Raw genomic sequence first — 12,894 nt, forward strand, 5'->3', positions numbered from 1 at the left:
ATTATTTTGAGATATGTTCTGTGGATACCTAGTTTATTGGGAGTTTTTAGCATAAAGGGCTGTTAAATTTTGTAGAAAGCCTTCTCTGTGTCTATTGAGATAATCATGTGGTTTTTGTCTTTGGTTCTGTTTATGTGGTGGATTATGTTTATAGACTTGCATATGTTGAACCAGCCTTGCATCCCCAGGATGAAGCCTACTTGATCGTGATGGATAAGCTTTTTGATGTGCTGTTGCAATCGGTTTACCAGTATTTTATTGAAGATTTTTGCATCTATGTTCATGATGGATATTGGCCTGAAGTTTTCTTTTCTTGTTGCATCTCTGCTGGGTTTTGGTATCAGGATGATGTTGGTCTCATAAAATGATTTAGGAAGGATTCCCTCTTTTTGGATTGTTTGGAATAGTTTCAGAAGGAGTGGTACCAGCTCTTCTTTGTATGTGTTGTTGAATTTGGCTGTGAACCCACCTGGACCCAGGATTTTTTTGGTTGGTAGGCTATTAATTGCTGCCTCAACTTCAGCCCTTGTTATTGGTCTGTTTAGGGTTTTGACTTCTTCCTGCTTTAGGCTTGGGAGGATGCAGGTGTCCAGGAATTTATCCATTTCTTCCAGATTTACTGGTTTATGTGCATAGAGTTGTTTGTAGTAATCTCTGATGGTAGTTTGTATTTCTGCGGAATTGGTGATGATATCCCCTTTATCATTTTTTTATTGCATCTATTTGATTCTTCTCTCTTTTCTTTTTTATTAATCTGGCTAGTGGTCTATTTTGTTGATCTTTTGAAAAAACCAGCTCCTGGATTTATTGATTTTTTTGTGTGTCTCTATCTCCTTCAGTTTTGCTCTGATCTTAGTTATTTCTTGTCTTCTGCTAGGTTTTGAGTTTTTTTAATCTTGCCCCTCTAGCTCTTTCAATTTTGATGATAGGGTGTCCATTTTAGATCTTTCCTTGCTTGTCCTGTGGGCATTTATTGCTATAAATTTTCCTCTAGACACTGCTTTAAATGTGTCCTAGAGATTTTGGTATGTTGTGTCTTCATTCTCATTGGTTTTGAATAACATCTTTACTTCTCCCTTCATTTCATTGTTTAACCAGTCAACATTCAGGAGCCAGTTGTTCAGTTTCCATGAACTTGTGTGGTTCTGAGTTAGTTTCTTTTTCTTTTTTTTTTTTGAGATGGAGTTTCGCTCTTGTTACCCAGGCTGGAGTGCAATGGCGCCATCTCAGCTCACTGCAACCTCCGCCTCCTGGGTTCAGGCAATTCTCCTGCCTCAGCCTCCTGAGTACCTGGGATTACAGGCACGCGCCCCCATGCCCAGCTAATTTTTTGTATTTTTAGTAGAGATGGGGTTTCACCATGTTGACCAGGATGGTCTCGATCTCTTGACCTCGTGATCCACCCGCCTCGGCCTCCCAAAGTGCTGGTATTACAGGTTTGAGCCACAGTGCCCAGCCTTGAGTTAGTTTCTTAATCCCGAGTTCTAATATTATTGCACTGTGTCTGAGAGACTGTTTGTTATTTTGCATTTGTTTGTTATTCTGTTCTTTTGCATTTGCTGAGGAGTGATTTACTTCTAATTATGTGGTCAGTTTTACAGTAGGTGTGATGTGGTGCTGAGAAGAATGTATATCCCAAATCCACAGAAGAATAATTCTGTGGATTTGGGGTGGAGAGTTCTGTAGATGTCTGTTAGGTTTGCTTGGTCCAGATCTGCTCCTTGTTAATTTTCTGTCTCGTTGATCTGTCTAATATTGACAGTGGAGTGTTAAAGTCCCCCTCAATTATTGTGTGGGAGTCTAAGTCTCTTTGTAGGTCATTAAGAACTTGCTTTATATATCTGGGTGCTCCTGTATTGGGTGCATATATATTTAGGATCGTTAGCTCTTCTTGTTGCATTGATCCTTTTACCATTATGTAATGCCCTTCTTTGTCTCTTTCGATCTTTGTTGGTTTAAAGTCTGTTTTATCAGAGACTAGGATTGCAATGCCTGATTTTTTTTTTTTTTTTTTTGCTCTCCATTTTCTTGGTTAAATCTTCTTCCATCCCTTTATTTTGAGCCTATGTGTATCCTTGCATGTGAGATGAGTTTCCCAGATACAGCACACTTATGGGTTTTGGCTTTTTATCCAGTTTACCAGTCTGTGTCTTTTGATTGGGGCATTTAGCCCATTTGCAATTTTTTTTTTTTTTTTGAGGCACTCTTACTCTGTCTCCAGGCACCAGGCTGGAGTGCAGTGGCACAATCTTGGATCACTGCAACCTCTGCCTCCCACATTCAAGCAATTCTCCTGCTGGGACTACAGGCATGTGCCCCCATGCCCAACTAATTTTTTTGTATTTTTAGTAGAGACAAGGTTTCACTATGTTGGCCAGGATGGTCTCAATCTCTTGACCTCGTGATCTGCCCATCTTGACCTCCCAAAGTCCTGGGATTACAGATGTGAGCCACCACGCCCAGCCAGCCCATTTACATTTAAGGTTAATATTGTTATATGTGAATTTGTTGCTGCCATTTTGATGCTAGCTGGCTGTTTTGCCCATTAGTTGTTGCAGTTTCTTCATTGTTTCAATGCTCTTTACCATTTGGTATGTTTTTGGAGTGGCTGGTACTGGTTGTTCCTTTCTGTGTTTAGTGCTTCTTTCAGGAGCTTTTATAAGGCAGGCCTGGTGGCTATGAAATCTCTGAGCAATTGCTTGTTTGTAAAGTATATTATTTCTCCTTTGCTTGTGAAGCTTAGTTTGGCTGGATATGCAACTCTAGGTTGAAAGTTCTTTTCTTTAAGGATGTTGAATATTGATTCTCACTCTCCTCTGGCCTGTAGGGTTTCTGCCAAGAGATCTGCTGTGAGTCTGATGGGTTTTCTTTTGTGTGTAATGCAACCTTTCTCTCTGGCTGCCCTTAGCATTTTTTCCTTCATTTCAACCCCGATGAATCTTACAATTGTGTGCCTTGGGGTTGCTCTTCTTGATGGGAATATCTTTGTGGTGTTTTCTGTATTTCCTGGACTTGAATATTGGCCTACCTTGTTAGGTTGGGGAAGTTCTCCTGGATAATATCCCGAAGAGTGTTTTCCAGTTTGGATTGATTCTCTCCATCACACTGAGGGACACCTATCAAACGTAGATTAGGTCTTTTCACATAATCCCATATTTCTTGTAGGCTTTGTTCATTTCTTTTCACTCTTTTTTCTCTCGTCTTGCCTTCTTGTTTTATTTCATTGAGCTGATCTTCAATCTCTGATATCCTTTCTTCTGCTTGGTCGATTCGGCTGTTGAAACTTGTGTATGCTTCATGAAGTTCTTGTGTTGAGCTCCATCAGGTCACGTATATTATTCTCTAAGCTGTTTATTCTTGTTAGCATTTCATCAAACCTTTTTTCAAGGTTATTAGTTTCTTTGCATTGGGTTAGAACATGTTCTTTTAGCTCAGAGAAAGTTCTTATTACCCACCTTCTGAAGCCTGTTTCTGTCAATTCATCAGATTCATTCTCCATCCAGCCTTGTTCCCTTGCTGATGAGTAGTTGTGATCCCTTGGAAGAGAGGACGCATTCTGGTTTTGGGTGTTTTCATCCTTTTTGCACTGGTTTCTTCCCATCTTTGTGGATTTATATACCTGTGTTTTTTGTAGTTGGTGACTTTCCGATGGGGTCTCTGAGTGGACATCCTTTTTGTTGATGATGAAGTTATTTCTTTCTGTTTCTTAGTTTTCCTTCTAACAGTCAGGCCCCTCTTCTGTAGGACTGCTGAGATCCACTTCAGACCCTGCTTGCCTGGGGATCATCTGCAGTGGCTGCAGAACAGTAAGAGTTTCTGCCAGTTTCTTCTTGTGTTATCTTCCTACCAGAAGGATATCCACCAGATGTCAGCCTGAGCTCTCCTTTATGAGGTGTCTCTTTGGATATTTGGGGGTTGGGGAGCTGCTTGAGGAGACAGTCTGCTCCTTATAGGAGCTCAAGTGCTGATCTGTGAGCTGCATTGTTCCATTCAGTGCTGCTGGGCAGGTACGTTTGAGTCTGCTGCAACAGAACTCATAACCACCTTTTTTCCCAGGTGCTCTGTCCTGGGAAGGTGGGTTTTATTTATAAGTTCCTGACATGCTGTGCCTTTTTTCAGAGATGCCCTACCCAACAAGGAGGTAGCCTAGTCACAGTCTACCAGCAGAGGCATTGCTGAGCTGCCCTAGGCTCTGCCCTGCTACTGTGTGAACTTCCTTGCAGTTTTGTTTATAGAGGTATGGTTAGAACTGCCTCAGTAATGGCAGACTACCTCTGTAATGGTGGATTGCCTCAGTAATGGAGGACTGCCTGGGTAATGGCGGACTGCCTTGGTAGTTATGGACTGCCTTGGTAATGGCAGATGCCTTTCCCCCACAGAGTTGGACCGTCCAGCGTCCAGCTGTGCTTGCTGTGAAACTCTCAATCCAGAGCGTTTCAGATTGCTTGTCTTTGTGGGAGTGGGACTCACAGAGCCAGATTACCTGGCTCCCTGTTTCAGCCCCCATTTTTTCAGTTGAATGGGCGGCTTCATCTCCAGGCATTCCAGGTGCCAGTTGAAACGGCCATCCAAATTTGTGTGAGTTTTTGTGCAGAGAGCCGCTGTGCTGGCTGAAACAGCTGTGCTGGAAACTAGTGGTGCTTTTCAGCCTGGGAATCTCCTGGTCTGTGGGCAATAATAACTCGTTTAGAAATGCAGTGATCACTCACACTCTGCATTGTTCTCAATGGGGACTGAACTTCAGAGCTGTTCCTATTCGGCCATCTTGGATCCCTCCTCTGAACCTGCTCTACTGTCCACTTTAATGTTTAACTTTGAGCCCTCACCTGGCTGGTAAAATACTTAACTTCACTTTCTCTAGTAACTTCTACCCTGTCTTTGCCAAAGTTGGAAGAGAAACCTTTTCTTCCCTGGTATTGTACATAACAAAGTTTTATTTCACCGTCCTGTCAAGAAGGGAAGAATTTTTCTCACAATTATTTTTTCCAGCCAATACTCTGTTTACAGAGATATTTATCAACCACTGGAGAAGTACTCAGCTTTCACACTTAAGAAAGAGATATTATTGCCAGGGAGTCGAATGTTAATTCATTTTCCACTTTAAATTCTAGATTTTTTTTTTTTCCAAGAGAAAAAGAAAAAGGTTAGTTTTTGTTCCAACTTATCAGGAGCATTAAGTCACTAAGTGAAATTCACTTCGTTTTCTCTTCATGTATGGGGAGGGTCCCGGCTTCCATGGACTCATTTTCCCATGCTATACAAAGTAACACACATGTATTTAAAGTTTATGGATTATTTGGCATAGGGATCTCTCCAAAGTGCATATCATCAGGGAACTGCCTCATTTTTCAATGGCCTTCTCCGCGGAGGATTTAGAGGTAGATATGCATCACACTGGGACTTAGTTATGACTGGGTAATGAAAGGCAGTGTCAAGGGGAAAAGGGAATTTAGTGTGGGAGAGGTAAGGAATTTTCTTTTTTATTCTTTAAGCACCATTTAATAACAGTGTATATAGAGTCTCTGTTGTTAAATGTATTAAGGGTTAACATCATCCTCATGCCAAGACCTACCTGTGTTTCAGATAATGGAGGGCAGACTTTGGCTGGAGGCAATAACTGGCCCCTTCGAGGAAGGAAATGGAGCCTGTGGGAAGGAGGCGTCCGAGGGGTGGGCTTTGTGGCAAGCCCCTTGCTGAAGCAGAAGGGCGTGAAGAACCGGGAGCTCATCCACATCTCAGACTGGCTGCCAACACTCGTGAAGCTGGCCGGGGGACACACCAATGGTACCAAGCCTCTGGACGGCTTCGACGTGTGGAAAACCATCAGGTACGTCCTACCCTTTTTCCTCCCAGGATGGAAACTCCAAGAGCAGCCTGACTCCATTGAGTGAGAATGATAGCTTTTGTGTTAAAATGATAGTTCAGCTTACAAATACCTGATTTTTAAGAAAAATAAATGCCTTTAGAGATATTTTAAGTATATGTATTTTTAAATTATGAATTTGAGATTGTAGGCCTGTGTTTTATGTGATGAACAAGATTGTCCTCAGCCTGTCGCCCTCCATGGAAGGTCTTTGAAGCTGAGAGGTTTTGCTTAGAAGTAGGCTAGGGTATTGTTAGCTTCCTGCAGGGGGTCAGGGGACTTGTCCTGTTGCCTGCTAGAAGAATAGAAGACAAAACAGTGGGGAAAGAGCTGGAATAGGAACTAGGGATATGTTTAGTTCCATTATTAACAAGTATCTAACAAGCACCTACTATGTGCCACACCCTGTTCTAGATACTGAGAAATTAGAAATGAACAAGCCAGGCAAGATCCTGGCTCTCAGGGAGCTGTGTTCTAGTTGGGGCAGAAAGGTGTTAGACAAATGAACACAGAGATGAGCAAGATGACTGCCAGTGGTGATAAGTACCATGAAGGCAAAGAAAGCAGTATGTTGTGATAGAGAGAGCCGGCAGATGTTAACGGGATATATCAGGGAGCAGGACCCAGAGTCAGGTTTGGAAATCATGGTGGTCTTTTTCCTGTTTAACCCCCACAGTGTAGAGCAATAACCCTCAAGGTTACGAGCCACATACGTTAGAAGAGCAAGATGTTCCCTTGGAGTACAGAAAGAAAAATTCAATTTTGTGTTTGTATTAATATCTAATTTCATCTCATCCTTTTTAAGTATATGTTTTATAAGGCACATAATATATCAATAGACTTGTATGTAAACTTAATTTATAAATGAATATGCATATATTGGAGGTATTATTTTTATAATGACAATTGTCTAGTGCAGTGATTTTCAACCTGTTTGGGGTTACTGCTCTGTTTGGGAGTAGCAGCTGATTGACTGTCCCCTACTGGCCAGGGGAGAGGACTTCCTCATGCCATCTCTTCATCCCACTCCAGGTGTCCCAGCTCGAGAACAGTAGGTTTCAGATTTCTAGTTATAGGAAATACACAATGGAGTATTTAGGAGTAAAGAGCCATGATGTATTTAACATACCCTCAAATGGTTCCGAAAAAAATTGTGTGCATGTGTGTGTATGTACATGTGTACAGAGAGAATTCAAATGGACTGCAAAATTAATAAATAAAAGAAGGTAAGTAAAGTGCAGAGGTATTCTTTTGTCATATCTTATTTTTGCAACTTTTTGTAAATTTGAAATTATTTCCAAATATAAGTATTTTAAAAACAGAAGTTCTGACAACACTGAAGAAGACCAACAACTGACCGGAACCAAATAGCAGCTGCCTTCTGTAGATGAAGTATTCAACCTTCAAATCTTCAATCTCTATTGTTCCCAAGTTCTAACACAGGCCACTGCAGTCATTTATTTTACCTACCTAGTCTCTGTAGGCATTTAAGTTTATAGTCCATGCTGAACATAATCATAGTATTCAGCACTCTGGAAATATCATACTTTAACCATTCTCCGGTTGCAGGATATATAATTTCTTAACTTTTGATATTATCATTTTTTTCTGTAATTAATAATTGATGTTAAAAAAATAGTAGCGTTCAGCAGCCCACAATTAATTTTTACAAAGGAACTTTGATAGTTATTCAAGTTTTAACATTAAAGTTGAAAGTCCCATGAGTTCAGGAATGGATAGAAGAAGAGTTTAGCCAGGCCACTCAACCTCTTACAACATGGAGTCTATTAGTTCATCTCTAATAGGCCTCATCCAGAAGGGTGAGACTAGGGAAGGTCCTCATCTCTTACAAACCCAGAGGAAAATCTGATTTCATTAGCTTTATAACCTTCTTTAAATTGTTTTGCAACTCAAAGTTCTGTGTTTTCCTTGGAGAATATATTAAATTTTAAAGATCACTTTTCAAGCAGCAACATTCATAGCATTGGGTAGCCATTTCTTCACCATTTCTAAACATTATTTTAGTTCTTGTAAGTCATATTATTTTCATATTGTTCATAAATCCTCACTAGCCTCAAACTGTTTTCTCTTATTCTGGCCTGAAAAGTTGATTTGTCAGTTTGGAGACAATGATCAGTTTATGATTTTCCATTTCAAGAACACTCAACAGCATTCTAGTCACAGAAAAATTAATGCCACTGAACAGCAAGCTGAGAAACAAACAGCAATAAAACCTTTTCTCTCACTAGAAATTCTGAAACTTTGAACTCATTATTTGCTCATTCATATGAGATGACTTCTTTTCTTTTTCTTTAGAACATTTCTGCCAGTATCCATGATCTAAACTTGATACGTTAAACTTGAATTTAATTGCCCTGAGTGTAATATATGTTATTGTAGATAATTTGCAAACTGCAAAAAATAAAAATAATCACTCAGATCTTACCTAGAAAAAACTACTATAAAGATTTTGTCATATTTCCTTAAAATTTTTCTTTTCAGCAATTTTTTTACTACATCTTTTTTCCTTGTTTAACAGACTATTGTTTTTAGATTGTGTTATCCAAGAAACTCACTGCAAACACTATTTCAGTCACTGCATAGTCAATCACATGGATATACCTTGATAGACTTAATCATTCCCTTGACTTTCTTTTTTAGTTTTTTAAAACAATGGCTCTGAAATGAACTCTTTCTACATGAACTCTGTCTACATTTTGGATTTTTTCCCTTAGATATAAATGATTTGAAATTAAATCACTGAGCTAAAGAAACTGACCAATGTTGGGGCTTGAAAAATAATACCCCAAAATAGAGGCCCCAGAAGCAGCCTCAACAACCAAAGTTTTTCTCTGACATCCTTCTGCCCTGTTGTCTCTCAGTCTCATTTTTTCCTGAAGCAAGCCGTAGAAACTAGAATCCTTCTTCCCCAAGACGGATCATAGAAACCAGAACCCCTTCTCGCTGGGGCTAATCATAAAACCTAGAAATATTACTCTAATTTTCCCTCTGCCCTATTTGTGTAAAAAGTGGCCATAAAAAAGTTATCTGGCCTACCTTGTTTAACTGTAGGTCGTAAGACTCCCATTCTAGAGCGGGTCCTCCCCTACACCCAGAAGGAAGGAATGCATGCCCAGAAAGGCCAAGAAGAATCTAGGCAGACAGACCTTGCTGGGTTTCCCCACTCAGGCTATTAGTATTGGAGCATACCCTTTTGTCCATTTGTATTTCTATACAGCTATCCATACTTTGTTAAACCTATGCATAAAAATGAACAATTTCCTCTATATCTTTGGGTCTTCTAAAGACTCTCATATATACACATTTCCTGTTATTCTACCTTTTGTGAGCTGATTTTTCAGTGAACTTTCAGAAAGCCAGGGGTGGCCCCTACATTATTTTAAAAGCATTTGATACACATTACAAAATTGCTTTCTAAAAAGCCAGTACTAATGTGCTCTTACTCTATCTACAGCTGTAGAAAATGCTCATCTTTCTCATAGCTTTGTCTTACAAAGCTTTTAGAAAATATCTTTGCTAATATTATAGACAAAATTGTCTTGTATTAACTTGATTTTTTATTATTATGGAGATTAATGTTGAACTTTTTATATTCCATTTGTATTTTCTCTTTTGAAAGCATTCATTCCATGTGTTTTTACACTTATTTTACTGAAAAGTGGGTGTTTTCTTATGGATTTGTTTGCTCCTTTATGTCAGGTTTTTTGACTGTTGTATTTCTTGCAAATATTTTTCCTGTTTTATTTGTCTTTTTATTTTGTTGATGTCTTCTACAGGGATGTCTTTCCTACATTTATTTATCAATGAAATGTTTTTCTCTTGCTTTTTTGTTCAGAAAGCTTTTTCTCGGCTTCAAATGTGCTAAATATCTATATTTTCTGCTAAGTGTTGTGATTTTATTTTCTTCCATGTATTTTTTTTCTTTTTCCTTTTTTTTTTTTTTTTTTTTTTGAGGCAGAGTCTTGGTCTGTCACCCAGCTGGAGTGCAGTGATGCGATCTTGGCTCACTGCAATCTTCACCTCCTGGGTTCAAGTGATTCTTGTCTCAGCTTCCCAAGTAGTTGGAATTACAGGTATAGATCAATGCGCCCAGCTAATTTTTGTGTTTTTAGTAGAGCCTGGGTCTTGCCATGTTGGTCAAGCTGGTCTTGAGCTCCTAGCCAAAAGCAATCCACCTGCCTTGGCCTCCCAAAGCTCTGGGATTACAGGTGTGAGCCAGTGCACCCAGACATAATTCTTAAATTGTTGCAAGATGGTGTGTGGGTTATGTGAGGTTGGTATATAAGTCAGAGGAGTAATTTTTTTGGCAGTCTTTTAACTGTAAATTATTGGCTGAAATTTTCAGTTTTATAACTGAAAATTTTTTTGGCAGTTTTTTAACCAAAAATTATTGGCCTCTTTGAGACCGATGAAAACTGTGAACTTACAAGAAAAAAGTACCTAAACATATGCACAAAAATCTAGATATTACCTATTTTATGATATTAGAAATTGATTACACATTCTTTCTAAAACATTCTTTACAAGCCTATGCCCCTTTTGCTCATTTTAATGCAAAACTTATGCCTACGTCATGGTAAAAAAGGAAATAAAACAAAAATTTCCAAGCAAAGCAAAACTTGAACTTCAGTTCAGGTTATCATCCACTTTCAATGTAAAGGCTGTAGAGGTTTGGCTTGAAGTAGGAGAAAGTTTCGAGCAATTTTGAGATAGCAGCATTTGTGACATGCTTGATATCCAATCAGTTTTGATTTTTGTTTTGTTTTGATGCCAAAAATTTTGTAAATGCTGGCTTGCATAAGGACACAATAGCACATCGATAGCACACTTCGCCAGGCGAGGGTAGGCTTGCATCGAAAAATAGTTGAATTCATTTTGAGTAATATTGTTTGTCCCCAATTTACTGAGGTTATTATCTTTGGCAAAGTTTACCTGATCAATATTTGTCCATTTAGCTATGTTTTGGATTCTAACTCCACATTTCAACCTTAAGATTATGTTGATCAGAAGTAACCTTTAAGAGTTTGGCTCATATTTGCTTCTGACTGCAGAGAAATGGGGAAAAGTCTAATCGCCCTTAGCTCCAAATTACAGATCTTTCCTCAGTGTTACCACATTCTCCTAGAAATCAATCTCTCATGGAACAGGGGGACTTTGTTCTTCAGCAGCATACATAGTGGTGACTGCAGGGCTTTAACCAAAAGATATGGCCAAAATTATTGTCCAGCTAAGCTAAATCATGATATAATGGGCTTTCCTTGTTGTTGTTGTTGTTGTTGTTGTTTTAGACAGAGTTTTTGCTCTTATGGCCCAGACTGGAGAGCAAACCTCCACCTCTCAGGTTGAAGTGATTCTCCTGCCTCAGTCTCCCAAGTAAGTAGCTGGGATCACAGGTGCCCACCACCATGCCCAGCTAATTTTGTATTTTTTTTTTTAGTAGAGATGGGATTTTTCCACGTTGGTCAGGCTGGTCTTGAACTGCTGACTTCAGGTGATCCGCCCGCCTTGGCCTTCCAAAGTGCTAGGATTACAGGTGTGAGCCCCCACGCCTGACTTCTTTTTGTTTTATTTTAAAATAAAATTTCTGCCCAAAGTTTGATCAAGCATTTTAAGACTTGTTTTCTGGAAATTCAGCAAATTTCTATTTAGAAAGCAAAGAACTTCTCTCATTCTGTTCCCTTTGCTTGATAAAAATTCCTGAAATAATAATTCAGGGTTGGGCCTACTGAAGTTGGTGCTCCTCAAAGCATTAGGCAAGCCTTCTTTCAGTGTCGGTGGCAGAACATTTGGCACCCCTGCCTGCTGATATAAAAATCGCCCAGTCACATTGACGTCTGCTATGTCTTTTCCAAAGCAGCAAAAACAAATGGACAGCCAAATGTCAAGAGACTCCCGATCTGTGCCCAGAGGTCTGAAACTTTTTTCCAGAAATGGAAATACCATGTTTGAGATGATGGTAGTTTTTGAAAATTTGAAGAGGCTCATGAAATAGGAATGCCAGTAATGGATGAAAAACAGTTGTCTGTGCTGAGAGCATTAGAGGTTTTATTAGCTGTATAGTTATGAATTTCTCTTAGGACTGCTTCAAAATATTAAAATATTAGAAGAAATATCAGCAGTTCTGGAGTAGGTAACATTATTTACAATAGGAGCTCCTTCAACTGCTTCAGTTTTTCTTCTTTCCAAGCCACAGACCATGTTTGTCATTTCTAGGGGGCATGACTTCTCTAAGCTCTTTCCAATTCTATGTAGTTTTTCTGCTTTTCAACTCAATAAGCAGCCTATAGTTTGTTTGAAAACATTTCATAAGGTTGGTTAACAAAAAGGAAAAGCAAAAGATTAGTACTTCACAAGTTTCTTTTTAATTATTTTATCTTTAATTAAACAATGTAAAACATAAGCAGACCAGGTGTGGTGGTTCATGCCTATAATTCTACCACTTTGGGATGCCAAGGAGAGAGGATTGCTTGAGCCCAGGAGTTGGATACCAGCCCGGGCAACATAGCGAAACCCATCTCTACAAAAAACACAAAAATTAGCTAGGTGTGGTGGCATACCATAGTCCCAGCTACTCAGGAGGCTGAGGCAGGAGGATCGCTTGAGCCCAGGAGCTTGAGGCTGCATTGAGCTGTGATCATGCCCCTGCACTCCAGCCTGGGCAACAGAGCAAGACCGTGTCTCAGGAAAACAACAACAACAACAACAACAAAAACTCCTGATCATAATGGTAGAAATTTTTATCATCACTGGGAAAAACTTTTACATGTCATAACATGGCAGTGGTGACAACTGAATATTATCTGATGATGTAAAATATCTTAATAATATGTCATTATAAAAACTTTTCCTCCACTGTCAATATTATTTCAATAAGAAGGTTAAAGGAAAAGCAAATATTTTCACCTCAGTTTTACAGATGCCATGAAGCCAAATAAAGCATGATGGTCCATGAGCTAAATGTTAAGAACCTCTGATCTAAAATGGATACTTCAAGAAAAAATTCACGTAAA

At 39.2% G+C, this 12,894-nt stretch overlaps 1 protein-coding gene across 5 annotated transcripts in view; it reads left to right on the forward strand.

Moving 5' to 3' along the window:
• ARSB (arylsulfatase B) overlaps nt 1-12,894 on the forward strand; it is a 288,497-nt gene that overhangs the window by 111,698 nt on the left and 163,905 nt on the right. For all 5 annotated transcript variants that reach the window (XM_074384373.1, XM_074384375.1, XM_074384380.1 and 2 more), the window contains exon 5: nt 5,584-5,827. In XM_074384373.1, coding sequence (XP_074240474.1) covers nt 5,584-5,827 — 244 coding nt within the window. The remainder of the gene's footprint in view (nt 1-5,583; nt 5,828-12,894) is intronic.

Source organism: Saimiri boliviensis, chromosome 1 (genome assembly GCF_048565385.1).
Source record: "Saimiri boliviensis isolate mSaiBol1 chromosome 1, mSaiBol1.pri, whole genome shotgun sequence".
NCBI lineage: Eukaryota > Metazoa > Chordata > Mammalia > Primates > Cebidae > Saimiri > Saimiri boliviensis.